The sequence below is a fragment of the Scyliorhinus canicula genome, chromosome 1, assembly GCF_902713615.1.
Source record: "Scyliorhinus canicula chromosome 1, sScyCan1.1, whole genome shotgun sequence".
Lineage (NCBI taxonomy): Eukaryota > Metazoa > Chordata > Chondrichthyes > Carcharhiniformes > Scyliorhinidae > Scyliorhinus > Scyliorhinus canicula.
The window spans coordinates 157,318,822-157,331,206 of NC_052146.1; the positions used below are offsets into that span (position 1 = coordinate 157,318,822).

General features: G+C 42.8%; 1 protein-coding gene across 3 annotated transcripts in view; it reads left to right on the plus strand.

Annotated features, from left to right (window-relative positions):
- oscp1b (organic solute carrier partner 1b) overlaps positions 1-12,385 on the plus strand; it is an 80,459-nt gene that overhangs the window by 17,250 nt on the left and 50,824 nt on the right. Inside the window, exon 2 of one of the 3 annotated variants that reach the window (XM_038801697.1) lies at positions 7,193-7,222. The exons of the other annotated variants lie outside the window; for them this stretch is intronic. Within the exon in view, the coding sequence (XP_038657625.1) occupies positions 7,193-7,222 (30 nt within the window). The remainder of the gene's footprint in view (positions 1-7,192; positions 7,223-12,385) is intronic. 3 annotated transcript variants of the gene reach the window in all.

Consider the following 12,385-nt stretch of genomic DNA (forward strand, 5'->3'; position numbering starts at 1 on the left):
GTTGCCTGGGTTGGAGAGTTTTAGTTATGAAGAGAGATTGGAAAGACTTGGATTGTTTTCCTTGGGAGCAGGTGGGCAGACATGTTTGAGATGTATAAAATTATGAGGGGCGCAGGCAGAGTAGACAGGAAGAAACTTTTCCCCTTGGTGGAGGGATCAGTGGCCAGGGGACATGGGTTTAAGGTAAGGGGCAGGAGGTTTAGACCCTTTTTACCTAAAGGGTGGTGGGAGTTTGGAATTTGCTGCCTCAAAGTGTGGTGGAGGCAGAGACCCTCATAACATTTAAGAAGTATTTAGATGTGCACTTGCAATCCCAGGACATAAAGGTCTACGAGTCAAGTGCTGGAAAATGGGATTAGAATGATTAGGTGGTTGTTTTTGACCAGTGCAGTTGTGATAGGCCAAAGGGCCTTTTCTGTGCTGTATGATTCTATGACTCATTGACTATACAGTTGGTCCCTTCAGCCAAGTCATTGATATAAATTGTGAACAGCTGAGACCCCAGCAATTATCCTTATGGCACTCCCCTCATCGCATCTTGCAAACCCAGAAATGACCCATTTCTGCCTACCCTGTTTCTAGTTAGCTGACCAATCGTTTACCCATACTAGTACAAGCTCTTATTTTGTGTGGCACTTTGCCAAGTGCCTTTAGCACATTTCACAGGTTTGCCTTTTTTCTACACTTCCTCAAAAAACTTCAATAAGTTAGTCAAACAAGATTTCTGTTTCACAAGCCATATTGACACCATGCTTGCATTGCGATTTTCTAATATTTCCAGCACAAATGTTAAGCTCACTAGCCTGGAGTTTCCTGTTTTCTGACTCCCTCCTTTCCTGAATTACTATTTTCCAATCTGTTGGGATCTTTCCAGAATGTAGAGAATTTTGGAAAGTTAAAACTAATTTATCTACTATCCCAGCAGACACTTAATTTAAAAGTCATGGATAAAGTCTATCAGGACCTGGGGACTTGTCAGCTTTTAATTCGACTAATTTTCTCAGTACAGTTGGCCTAGTGGTGGCAATTGTTTTAAGTTCCTCCTTATGTTTCACAATTATTTCTGGAGTGTTATTTTTATCCCTACAGTGAAGACAGACACACAATCTGTTCAATTGACCCACCATTTCCTTATTTCCCTTGATCAATTCCCCAGATTCACTTGCTAAAGGACCAATATTAACTTCACTCTTTTTCTTTTTAAACACCTGTAGAAACTCTTATCTGTTTTTATATTTCTAGATAGCTTTCCCTTAGTCTCTAAGTTCTCCCGACTTAATCTTTTATTCATTCATTGCTATTCTTTATATTCTGTGCAATCTTCTGACCTGCCACTCAATTTAGCAGAATTATACGCTTTTTTTTCGAATTGATACTTTCTTTAACTTCCTTAGTTAGCCATTCCACACAAGTCTTCTATTCTATCTTCCTCATTTCAACCTTTCTGTATATATTTTTATTCCTTTTTCTTTAATTGTCCACCTTTCTGTTGAAAGCACCTAAGCTATTGGCACCAATCACTTTCTGTGATAGTGAATTACACTCTTGAACTGCACTCTGAAGAAATAAATATAAGAACATAAGAACTCGGAGCAGGAGTACGCCATCTGGCCCCTCGAGTCTGCTCCGCCATTCAATGAGATCATGACTGATCTTTTGTGGATTCAGCTCCAGTTTCCGGCCCGAACACCATAACCCTTAATCCCTTTATTCTTCAAAAAAACTATCTATCTTTATCATAAAAACAGTTAATGAAGAAGCCTCTACTGCTTCACTGGGCAAGGAATTCCATAGATTCACAACCCTTTGGGTGAAGAAGTTCCTCCTAAACTCAGTCCTAAATCTACTTCCCCTTATTTTGAGGCTATGCCCCCTAGTTCTGCTTTCACCTGCCAGTGGAAACAACCTGCCCGCATCTATCCTATCTATTCCCTTCATAATTTGATATGTTTCTATAAGATCCCCCTTCATCCTTCTAAATTCCAACAAGTACAGTCCCAGTCTACTCAACCTCGCCTCGTAATCCAACCCCTTCAGATCTGGGATTAACCTAGTGAATCCCCTCTGCACACCCTCCAGCACCAGTACGTCCTTTCTCAAGTAAGGAGACCAAAACTGAACACAATACTCTAAGTGTGGCCTCAATAACACCTTATACACTTGCAGCATAACCTCCCTAGTCTTCAACTCCATCCCTCTAGCAATGAAGGACAAAACTCCATTTGCTTTCTTAATTGTTGTACCTGTAAACCAACTTTTTGTGACTCATGCACAAGCACACCCAGGTCTCTCTGCACAGCGGCATGTTTTAATATTTCATCATTTAAATAATAATATTTTTGCTGTTATTCCTACCAAAATGGATAACCTCACATTTGTCAACATTGTATTCCATCTGCCAGACCCTAGCCCATTCACTTAACCTGTCCAAATCCCTCTGCAGACTTCCGGTATCCTCTGCACTTTTTGCTTTACCACTCATCTTAGTGTTGTCTGCAAACTTGGACACATTGCACTTGGTCCCCAGCTCCAAATCATCTATGTAAATTGTGAACAATTGTGGGCCCAACACTGATCCCTGAGGGACACCATTAGCTACTGATTGCCAACCAGAGAAACGCCCATTAATCCCCACTCTTTGCTTTCTATTAATTAACCAATCATGTATCCATGCTACTACTTTACCCTTAATGCCATGCATCTTTATCTTATGCAGCAGCCTTTTGTGTGGAACCTTGTCAAAAGTTTTCTGGACATCCAGATATACCACTTCCACTGGCTCCCCATTATCTACCGCACTGGTAATGTCCTCAAAAAATTCCACTAAATTAGTTAGGCACGACCTGCCCTTTATGAACCCATGCTGTGTCTGTCCAATGGGACAATTTCCATCCAGATGCCTAGCTATTTCTTCCTTGATAGATTCCAGTAACTTCCCTACTACCGAAGTTAAGCTAACTGGCCTGCTTTCTGCCTACCTCCTTTTATAAACAGTGGTGTCACGTTTACTAATTTCCAATCTTCCGGGACCACCCAGAGTCTAGTGAATTTTGGTAAATTATCATTAGTGCATTTGCAATTTCCCTAGCCATCTCTTTTAGCACTCTGGGATGCATTCCATCAGGGCCAGGAGACTTGTCTACCATTAGTCCCATTAGCTTGCCCATCACTACCTCTTTCGTGATAACAATCATCTCAAGGTCCTCACCTGTCATAGCCTCATTTCCATCAGTCACTGGCATGTTATTTATGTCTTCCACTGTGAAGACCGACTCAAAAAACCTGATCAGTTCCTCAGCCATTTCCTCATCTCCCATTATTGAATGGATCAATATTTACCTTAGCCACTCTTTTGTTTTATATATTTGTAGAAACTTTTACTATCTTTTATATTCTGAGCATGTTTACTCTCATAATCTATCTTACTCTTCTTTGTAGCTTTTTTAGTAGCTTTCTGTTGCCCCCTAAAGATTTCCCAGTCCTCTAGTCTCCCACTAATCTTTGCCACTTTGTATGCTTTTTTCTTCAATTTGATACTCTCCCTTATTTCCTTTGATAACCACGGTCGATTTTCCCTCTTTCTACCGTCCTTCCTTTTTGTTGGTATAAACCTTTGCTGAGCCCTGTGAAAAATCACTTGGAAGATTCTCCACTGTTCCTCAACTGTTTCACCACTGTCTTTGCTCCCAGTATATCTTAGCTAGCTCTTCTCTCATCCCATTGTAATCTCCTTTGTTTAAGCACAAAACACTAGTATTTGATTTTACCTTCTCACCCTCCATCTGTATTTTAAATTCCACCATATTGTGATCGCTCCTTCCGAGAGGATCCCTAACTATGAGATCATTAATCAATCCTGTCTCATTACACAGGACAAGATCTATGACTGCTTGTTCCCTCGTAGGTTCCATTACATACTGTTCTAGGAAACTATCGCGGATACATTCTATAAACTCCTCAAGGCTGCCTTGGCCGACCTGGTTAAACCAATCGACATGTAAATTAAAATCCCACATAACTGCTGTACCATTTCTACATGCATCAGTTATTTCTTTGTTTATATCCTTGCTTAACTATTGGATTTATTGGTAGACACCTTCTATTTACAGCCCCTAGATTTGGATCCTCTCCTGACCTGTCAGTTATTTCTGACAGGCAAGGGCTTATTAGGGAAAGTCAGCATGGCTTTGTAAGGGGAAAGTCATGTCTGACGAAGTTGATTGAGTTTTTTGAAGGAGTAACCAAGAAAGTAGTTGAAGGCAGTGTGGTCGATGTTGTCTACATGGACTTTAGCAAGGCCTTTGACAAGGTACCGCATGGTAGGTTGTTGCAAAATGTTAAATCTCACGGAATCCAGGGCTAGGTAGCCAATTGGATACAAAATTGGCTTGGCGACCGAAGCCAAAGGGTGGTTGTGGAAGGTTGTTTTTCAAAATGGAGGCCTGTGACCAGCGGTGTGCCTCCGGGATCGGTGCTGGGTGCACTGTTATTTGTAATATATATATAAATGTTTGGATGAGAATGTAGGAGGCACGGTTAGTAAGTTTGCAGATGACATCAAGATTGGTGGCATAGCGGATAGTGAAGAAGGTTATATAAGATTGCAACAGGATCTTGATCAATGGGCCAATGAATGGCAGATGGAGTTTAATTTCGATAAATGTGAGGTGATGCATTTTGGTAGATCAAATCAGGGCAGGACCTACTCCGTTAATGGTGTGGTGTTGGGGAGAGTTACAGATTAAAGAGATCTAGGGGTACAGGTTCATAGTTCCTTGAAGGTGGAGTCGCAGGTGGACAAGGTGGTGAAGAAGGCATTCAGCATGCTAGGTTTTATTGGTCAGAATATTGAATACAGGAGTTGGGACGTCTTGTTGAAGTTGTACAAGACATTGGTAAGACCACACATGGAATACTATGTTCAGTTCTGGTCACCCTATTGTAAGAAGGATATTGTTGAACTAGAAAGAGTGCAGAAGAGATTTACGAGGATGCTCCCAGGACTTGATGGTCTGAGTTATAAGAGGCTGGATAGGCTGGGACTTTTCCCCTGGAGCGTAGGAGGCTTGGGGATGAACTTATAGAGGTCTATAAAATAATGAGAAGAATAGATAAGGTAGATAGTCAACATCTTTTCCCAAAGGTTTTAGGTTTAAGGGGAGAGATACAAAAGAGACCAGAGGGGAAATTTCTTCACACACAGGGTGGTGAGCATCTGGAATGGGCTGTCAGAGGCAGTGGTAGAGGCGGGTATGATTTTGTCTTTTAAAAAGCAGTTAGACAGTGGGCCTGTTTCCATGCTGTAAACATCTATGACTCTATGACTCTATGACTCTGTGCAGACTCGATGGGCTGAATAGCCTCCTTCTGTACTGTAAGGATTCCCTGATTCTATGATAAAAAGCGTACTTTAACACATGTCATAAACAGAAAATAGTTTTGCCTGCTTTTACACAGCGTAGCTTCTTTGTTCCTGTGTCTCAAACAGCAGCTGTCCTTTTTTTGCATGATATACTGCGAATGGTGTTAGATTTCTTCACACAGAGGGTGGTGAGCATCTGGAATGAGCTGCCAGAGGCATTGGTAGAGGCGGGTATGATTTTGTCTTTTAAAAAGCAGTTGGACAGTTACATGGCCAGGGTGGGTATAAAGGGATACAAGCCAAATGCAGGCAACTGGGACTAGCTTAGTGATGGAAACTGGGTGGCATGGATAAGCTGGGCTGAAGGACCTGTTTCCATGCTGTAAACATGTGTGATACTATGATTTGGTCACCCGTATTTTTCGATCGCTTTGGTCTTCTGCCCCATTCAGTTCCTTATTCTCTAAGGTGTAGCTGATGGGTCTGTCTGACCAAAGTGCATCGCTTGCAGTTTCTCTATTATTCTGAGTATCCAACCATTTGGTTTAGTTTATTCCTTAAAGCATATTCATTTAACTCGAGCACACTCTTTAAACATTGATCACCCAAAAACTGCAATTCTTTCTTTGTTTTTCAAGTAATGGTATCACTGGATGTAACTGTACCAATACCTATGAGTAGCACCTCGGCTTGTACAGTTTAATGTTGCAATAGTCTATAACCCATCCCCATAAATTGCCCCCAGTATGACACCAACATTGCGGCATCTCTCACCAACAACTGGTACTTATTTCGCAGATTTAAGGAATAAACATACCTAAGAACTTTGCATAGCAGAATTGCTGGGTATTAGAAAGGGATTGGAGACCTAGTGGAAGGCAAAGTTGAAGAGACAGCCTTGGGCGGCACGGTAGCACAGTGGTTAGCACTGTTGCTTCACAGCGCCAGGGACCCTGTTTGGGTCACTGTCTACATGGAGTCCGCACATTCTTCCTGTGTCTGCGTGGGTTTCCTCCGGTGCTCCGGTTTCCTCCCACAGGTCCCAAAAGACGTGCTGTAGGCGCTGGAATGTGGTGACTAGGGGTTTTTCACAGTAACTTCATTGCAGTGTTGATGTAAACCTACTTGCAACAATAAAGATTATTAATTAAATTAAGGTGAATTGGTCATTCTGAATTCTCCCTCAATGTACCCGAACAGGCGCCGGAGTGTGGCGACCAGGGGATTTTGACAGTAGCTTCATTGCAGTGCTAATGTAAACCTACTTGTGACACTAATAATAATTATTATTATTGAAGGAGACTTTTGAATGTGACAGCTAATGAAGTGAGGGTTTAAGGTCAAGATAGCTGTAGGGTGAAATTGAGTGGTGTCTAGAGTGGTCAGAATTGGAAGATAGGATGCAATTTAAGACAATGAAGATGGGGAGGGATGTGGAAACCAAAATTAAGATTTTGAATTCAATGCAATGAGGGTGGGGAGGGGGTCGTTGGGATGTTGGGTCGTTGGTGACGATTGGAGTATTGGACAGTTGCGCCATAGAGTGAGAGAGGACTTGAACAACAATTCTTCACCATAATATTACGCAGCTCAAATGGCTCTCTCTAGGCTCTTGCCAATCTGAAAGGACAAAACATATAATTATGCTGCTGGTATTTTTCACAGTTCAATTGACGTACGTACCTACAAATGTGTTGCAAAAAGGTTTATTTGCACATAGCTTCCTGCGTTAGTAATCTGTGAGATGTAAACCACCAGGCTACTGTAGCTTGTAAATAATCATAATTACTCCAAAAAAATCATTGTCATTCTTCTCCTCTGCATTTGTAGATGATTGGCCAGAGAGAGACCGACAACGAGGTATTGTACTTTGTTACATTTAGCTGCATAGTTGCACACTGTGCTGCCCCACCTCACCTCTCCTTCTAGCATCGCAGAAAACCATCACCTCCCTCAGCCCTGCACTTTATCCTTTTTTTCTCAATGGAGCTGATGATCTTGAATAAGCATCATGTTTTCTGTTCAGCTTTGAAAGTAGAATAGAACTAATGTACCAATCATGCTAGCGAGTTACTGCACAAGGACGTCCATGGCCATTTGTCTTTCCACCATCAGGTGTGAGATGCATGTAGTCATTGGCGAGGTCACGCTTGACTCTAAGAGGCAACGCTGGGTCTCACAGTGATTTTATGTCATAATACCACAATATCATCTAGAAATGGACTCATGAAACAAAACATCAGCCCCTCCCAATTGATGAGGTTGCATCTTTAGAGGCAAAACAGGCTTCTTGATGCATGAGCCTATTGAAAACCAAAAATGTGTTACGTTAGCCCAATGTACAATGTGCATTAGATTTTTTGGGAGTTATTGATGAGGGGCAAGGCTGACTGTGTGGGTCTGTATACTGAAGCTATAGATCGGAAAATAAAGCGTTGGGACTTCTGACCCATCTAGTCTACCGGAGAATTAGAGGGAAATATTACTTTTTGTTTCAAACCGTTTCAATCTCCTATACCTCTGTGCCTAAGCCTCAAACCTAAATATCCAGAATGGAGATAGCAGTTCTGAAGCACCATAGCTAGCTGCTCCTCATATGCTTATCTACAAAGCATGTTTGAAGACTGGTTTAATTTTGGTACTTTCAGATCATGCTCCTATTTGTTCTGTCCCCATATGATCCTGCTAGCCTTCTTCAAGTAGGATAGTGAATTATGTAATTGAAACTTTCATAGTGGTTGTCTTTATTCCCAGGAGGACAAAAGGGAATCTTCCTTTCTTCTGCCTCCCAAGAGTGTGATGTACAAATATTGTCAAATTTGACGTGTCATAATTTATGGACAAGTAGTGAAAGAACTCATTTTAATTATGGTCAAGTGATATATTATATCTAGTGCAGCACTGTCCAAATGTGACGAGTTCATGTCAAGATCATTTCACGTTCAGATATTGTTATAACAATGCTGGGCCGCAATCCACATCTCTTCAAGAGATTCTGACCACTTTGTAGAATGTGTCCTGGATTCTCTGCCAGGACACATTGCCCAGTATAAATACTGTCAAAATGTAACTTGTTTCTTCAATAATTCTATTTGACACCATTTGGTCCTTCGAGCCTTCTCTGCCGTTCATTATGATCGTGGCTGATCATCCAACTCAGTAGCATAATCCCAACCCCCCATACCCTTTGATCCCCATCGCCCCAAGTGCAATACCTAACTCCTTCTTGAATACATACAATGTTTTGGCCTCAACTACTTTCTGTGATAATAAATCCCACAGGCTAGCCACTTACTGGGTGAAGAAAGTTCGCCTCAACTCTGTCCTAAATGATCTATCCCGCATCCTCACACTATGACCTCTGGTACTGGACACTTCCACCATCGAGAACATTCTTCTTCCATTTACCCTGTCTAGCCCTGTTGATAGGTTTCTGTGAGATTCCCCCTCATTCTTCTTAACTCCAGCAAATACTATCCTAATGGATTCAATCTCTCCTCGTATGTCAGTCCTTCCATCCCAGGAATCACGAACATAACATAAGAAACCGGTATGGGCCATTCAGTCTCTTCCAGCCTGCTCTGTCATTTAATAAGATCATGGCTGATTCTCAGTCTCAACTCCACTTTTATAATCTATATGTCCTATGATTGCCTTAAGTACAAAAATCTCTCAATCTTAATATTGAATATACTCAATGAGTATCCACAGACCCCAATTCCAAAGATTCAAATTCCACTGAGTGAAAATGAATTCTGTGAAATGACCAACCCCTTCTTCTAAGACTAGTTCCTAACTTTCCTGCCAAGATAATCCTTTCAACATCTGCATTGTTAATCTCTCTCATAATCTTATATGTTTCAATGAAATCTACTTCTAAACTCCAGAGATTGTGGGCTGGATTCTCTGTTTTTGAGACTATGTCCCACACCATCGTAAAAACTGTGGACTTCCATGCCAGACAAACTGGCGTGAACGGGCCACATTTTCCTAGCCCTGCAGGGGGCTCACAGGGACCCAGCATAAATCTCGCAGCTTTTGTTGCAGATACAGGCCCCCACATGGGTCAGAGGCCATGCATGTGCATGGCAGCAGCTTGCGCCATGCTCCATGGCGGATTCAGACAGCGGAGCTAGACACTAAAAATAGACCACCTGATCGACCGCGCGCCCGAACCCGACCGCCCGTCCGAACATTGCACGGCTGAGTATAAGGCCTCCGTTGCCCTCCGATCGGCCCACCCCCGACCAGGGCGGCAGTGGACTGAGTCTGCAGCCGCCATGCTAGTATCCCGACCGCCAGGACCATATTAGATCCACGCCATCGGGACTTCGGCCGGTCAGGGGCGGAGAATAGCAGGGCGGGCCTCCAGCAATGGGCACAGGCAGGTGCTTTGCAGCGCGCCGTACTCTCTGAGTACACGCTTTTCAGGGCCCGGGGAATTGGGGAACCGCTGCCGGTTTCAATTTCAAGATGGATTCTCTGCCCCGGTGCCAGCTGCAATTTCGGCGTCGAGGTGCGGAGAACCCAGCCCTGTATATCTTTTACATGCATATAAGACAAATAGCAGTGGATTGATTTGTCAGATGTAGGAATATCTTTTGATCTGTCTCTATCAGTACAGGAAGAACAACTATTACAGTTTTCAGAGTCGACCATGGCTTAGATGTTAGCTCACTTGTCCCTGAGCCAGAGGAACACGAGAAATAGGAGTAGACCATTTGGCTCATTGAACCTGCGTTCAATATGATCCTGGCTGATCTTGGGCTTCAATTTCATATTCTCACCTGCACCTTGTATCCCTGTGAGACCAAAAATCTGTCTCTCCCAGCTTTAAATGGTAGGTTCTGGGTTCAGGCCAGTCCTGGATGTGAGCACACAGGTCAACGCTGATGCTAGGTGAGTACTGAGGGAATGTTGTATTGTCAGAAGTGCAGTCTTTAGGATGAGATGTTAAGCCAAGGCTTCATCTGCACTCTTAATGTGGATGGAGAAGATTCATTGGCACTATTTCAATGAAGTACAGAGGAGGTATCCCTGGTGCCTGACCAATTTTTACCTCTCAACCAACATCACTTTAAAAAAAAAAAATCTGGTCTTACATTGCAGTTTGTGGGATCTTGCTGTGTGAAAAGTACTTCAAAAGTACTTCAGATGCTTTAGATGGCCTAGATGGCTTTAGGTGGTTATGAAAGTTGAGGGCAGCATGGTGGCAAAGTGGTTAGCATTGCTGTCTCCGACGCCGAGGTCCCAGGTTTCATCCCAGCTCTGGGTCACTGTCCGTGTGGAGTTTACATTCTCCCCGTGTTTGCGTGGATTTCGCCCCCACAACCTAAAAATGTGCAGGGTAGGTGGATTGGCCATACTAAATTGCCACTTAATTGGAAAAAAATAATTGGGTACTTTAAATTTACAGAAAAAAAGTATTAAAAAAAATGAAAGTTGCTAAATAAATATATAACTAGGAGAAAAGTCCTTTTAGAAATGGAAAACTAATATTTCCTGTTAAAAGTATTTTATTCTAAATACGATTAATATCGTGTCACAATGGAGTTGCCCCCATTAACGAAGTTGGTGTGCATGTTGCCTAGTCTCAGGTTTGTGCTGAGTTAGTTGATCTTAGCCAAGGTGCTTTGAGTGCTCCAATCAACCCCAATGTCAGTGAGATTGGAGGGAAAATATCAGGCTGGGTACCTGACACTGGCTGTTCTGGAGAGCATATAGAAATGCATGTGTGTGTGAGCTTTTGGTGAGGACAAGATCACCCTTTGTTCACAGTGGTCAAATACCTTGTTGACAATCATGTTCTGGGTCAGCACCAATGCCACAACCACCTTTAATGTGGTTAATGTTATCAATGCCATCAATTTCTATTACTGGGCACATGCCACAATCATCAAACTTTTGCATCTGATGTTTGTTGCTACTCATGATTCAGCTAGTCTTAGTCCCAGGAATAGTGCTGTGTAAGTTCCTCACAGTAGTGTCTTAGGCCCAAATATCTTCGACTGCCTCATCAGTGGCCTTCCGTGCATCGTAGGATCAGAATTAGGGATGTTCAGGGCAGCATATGGGGCAGTGGTTAGCACTGGGACTGTGGCGCTGAGGACCCGGGTTTGACCCGGCCCTGGGTCACTGTCCGTGTGGAATTTGCACATTCTCCCACGACCCAAAGATGTGCAGGTTAGGTGGATTGACCACGCTAATTGGAAACAAAATAAATAATTGGTACTCTAAATTTTTTTTTTTTTAAAGAAGTGGGGATGTTCACTGATGTTTGCAGAGTGTTCAGTACCAATTGCAACTCCTTGGTTACTGACCCAGTCCGTAGTCCAAGATTCAGGCTTGGGCTGATAAGTGGCAAATAATATTTGCACCACACAAGTGCCAGACAATGATCATCTCCAACAAGGGAGAATCTAACCATCTCAAAGCATTACCATTGCTGAAATCCCCATTTTCAACAATCTGGGAGTTACCATTGACCAGAAACTAGCATCGAGTTAGCAATGTGGAAAATTGTCCAGGTGTATCCTGTGCGCAAGAAACAGAACAAGCCCAAACAGGCCAATTACCGCCCCATCAGTTTACTCAACCATCAGTAAAATGATGGAAGGGGTCAGCAATAGCACTATCAAGTGGCACTTACTCAAAATAACCTGCTCCTGGATGCTCAGTTTGGGTTCTGATCTCCTTCGTTCAAACAGGGACAGCAGAACTGAATGCCAGAGGTGAGGTGAGAGTGACCGCCCTTGATGTCAAGGCAGCTTTTGACCAAGTATGTGGCATTAAGGAACCCTAGCAAAACTGGAGTCAATGAGAATCAAGGGAAAACCCTCCGCTGGCTGGATTCATAACTGGCACAAAGGAAGATGGTTGTGGTGGTTGGAGCGACATCATCTCAGCTCCAGGACCTGGCTTCCATCATAAGGTCAGAAGTGGGGATGTTCGCTGATGACTCCAAAATGATCATTGCCATTCGCAACTCCTCAGTTACTGAAACAGTCCAAATGCAGCAAGACC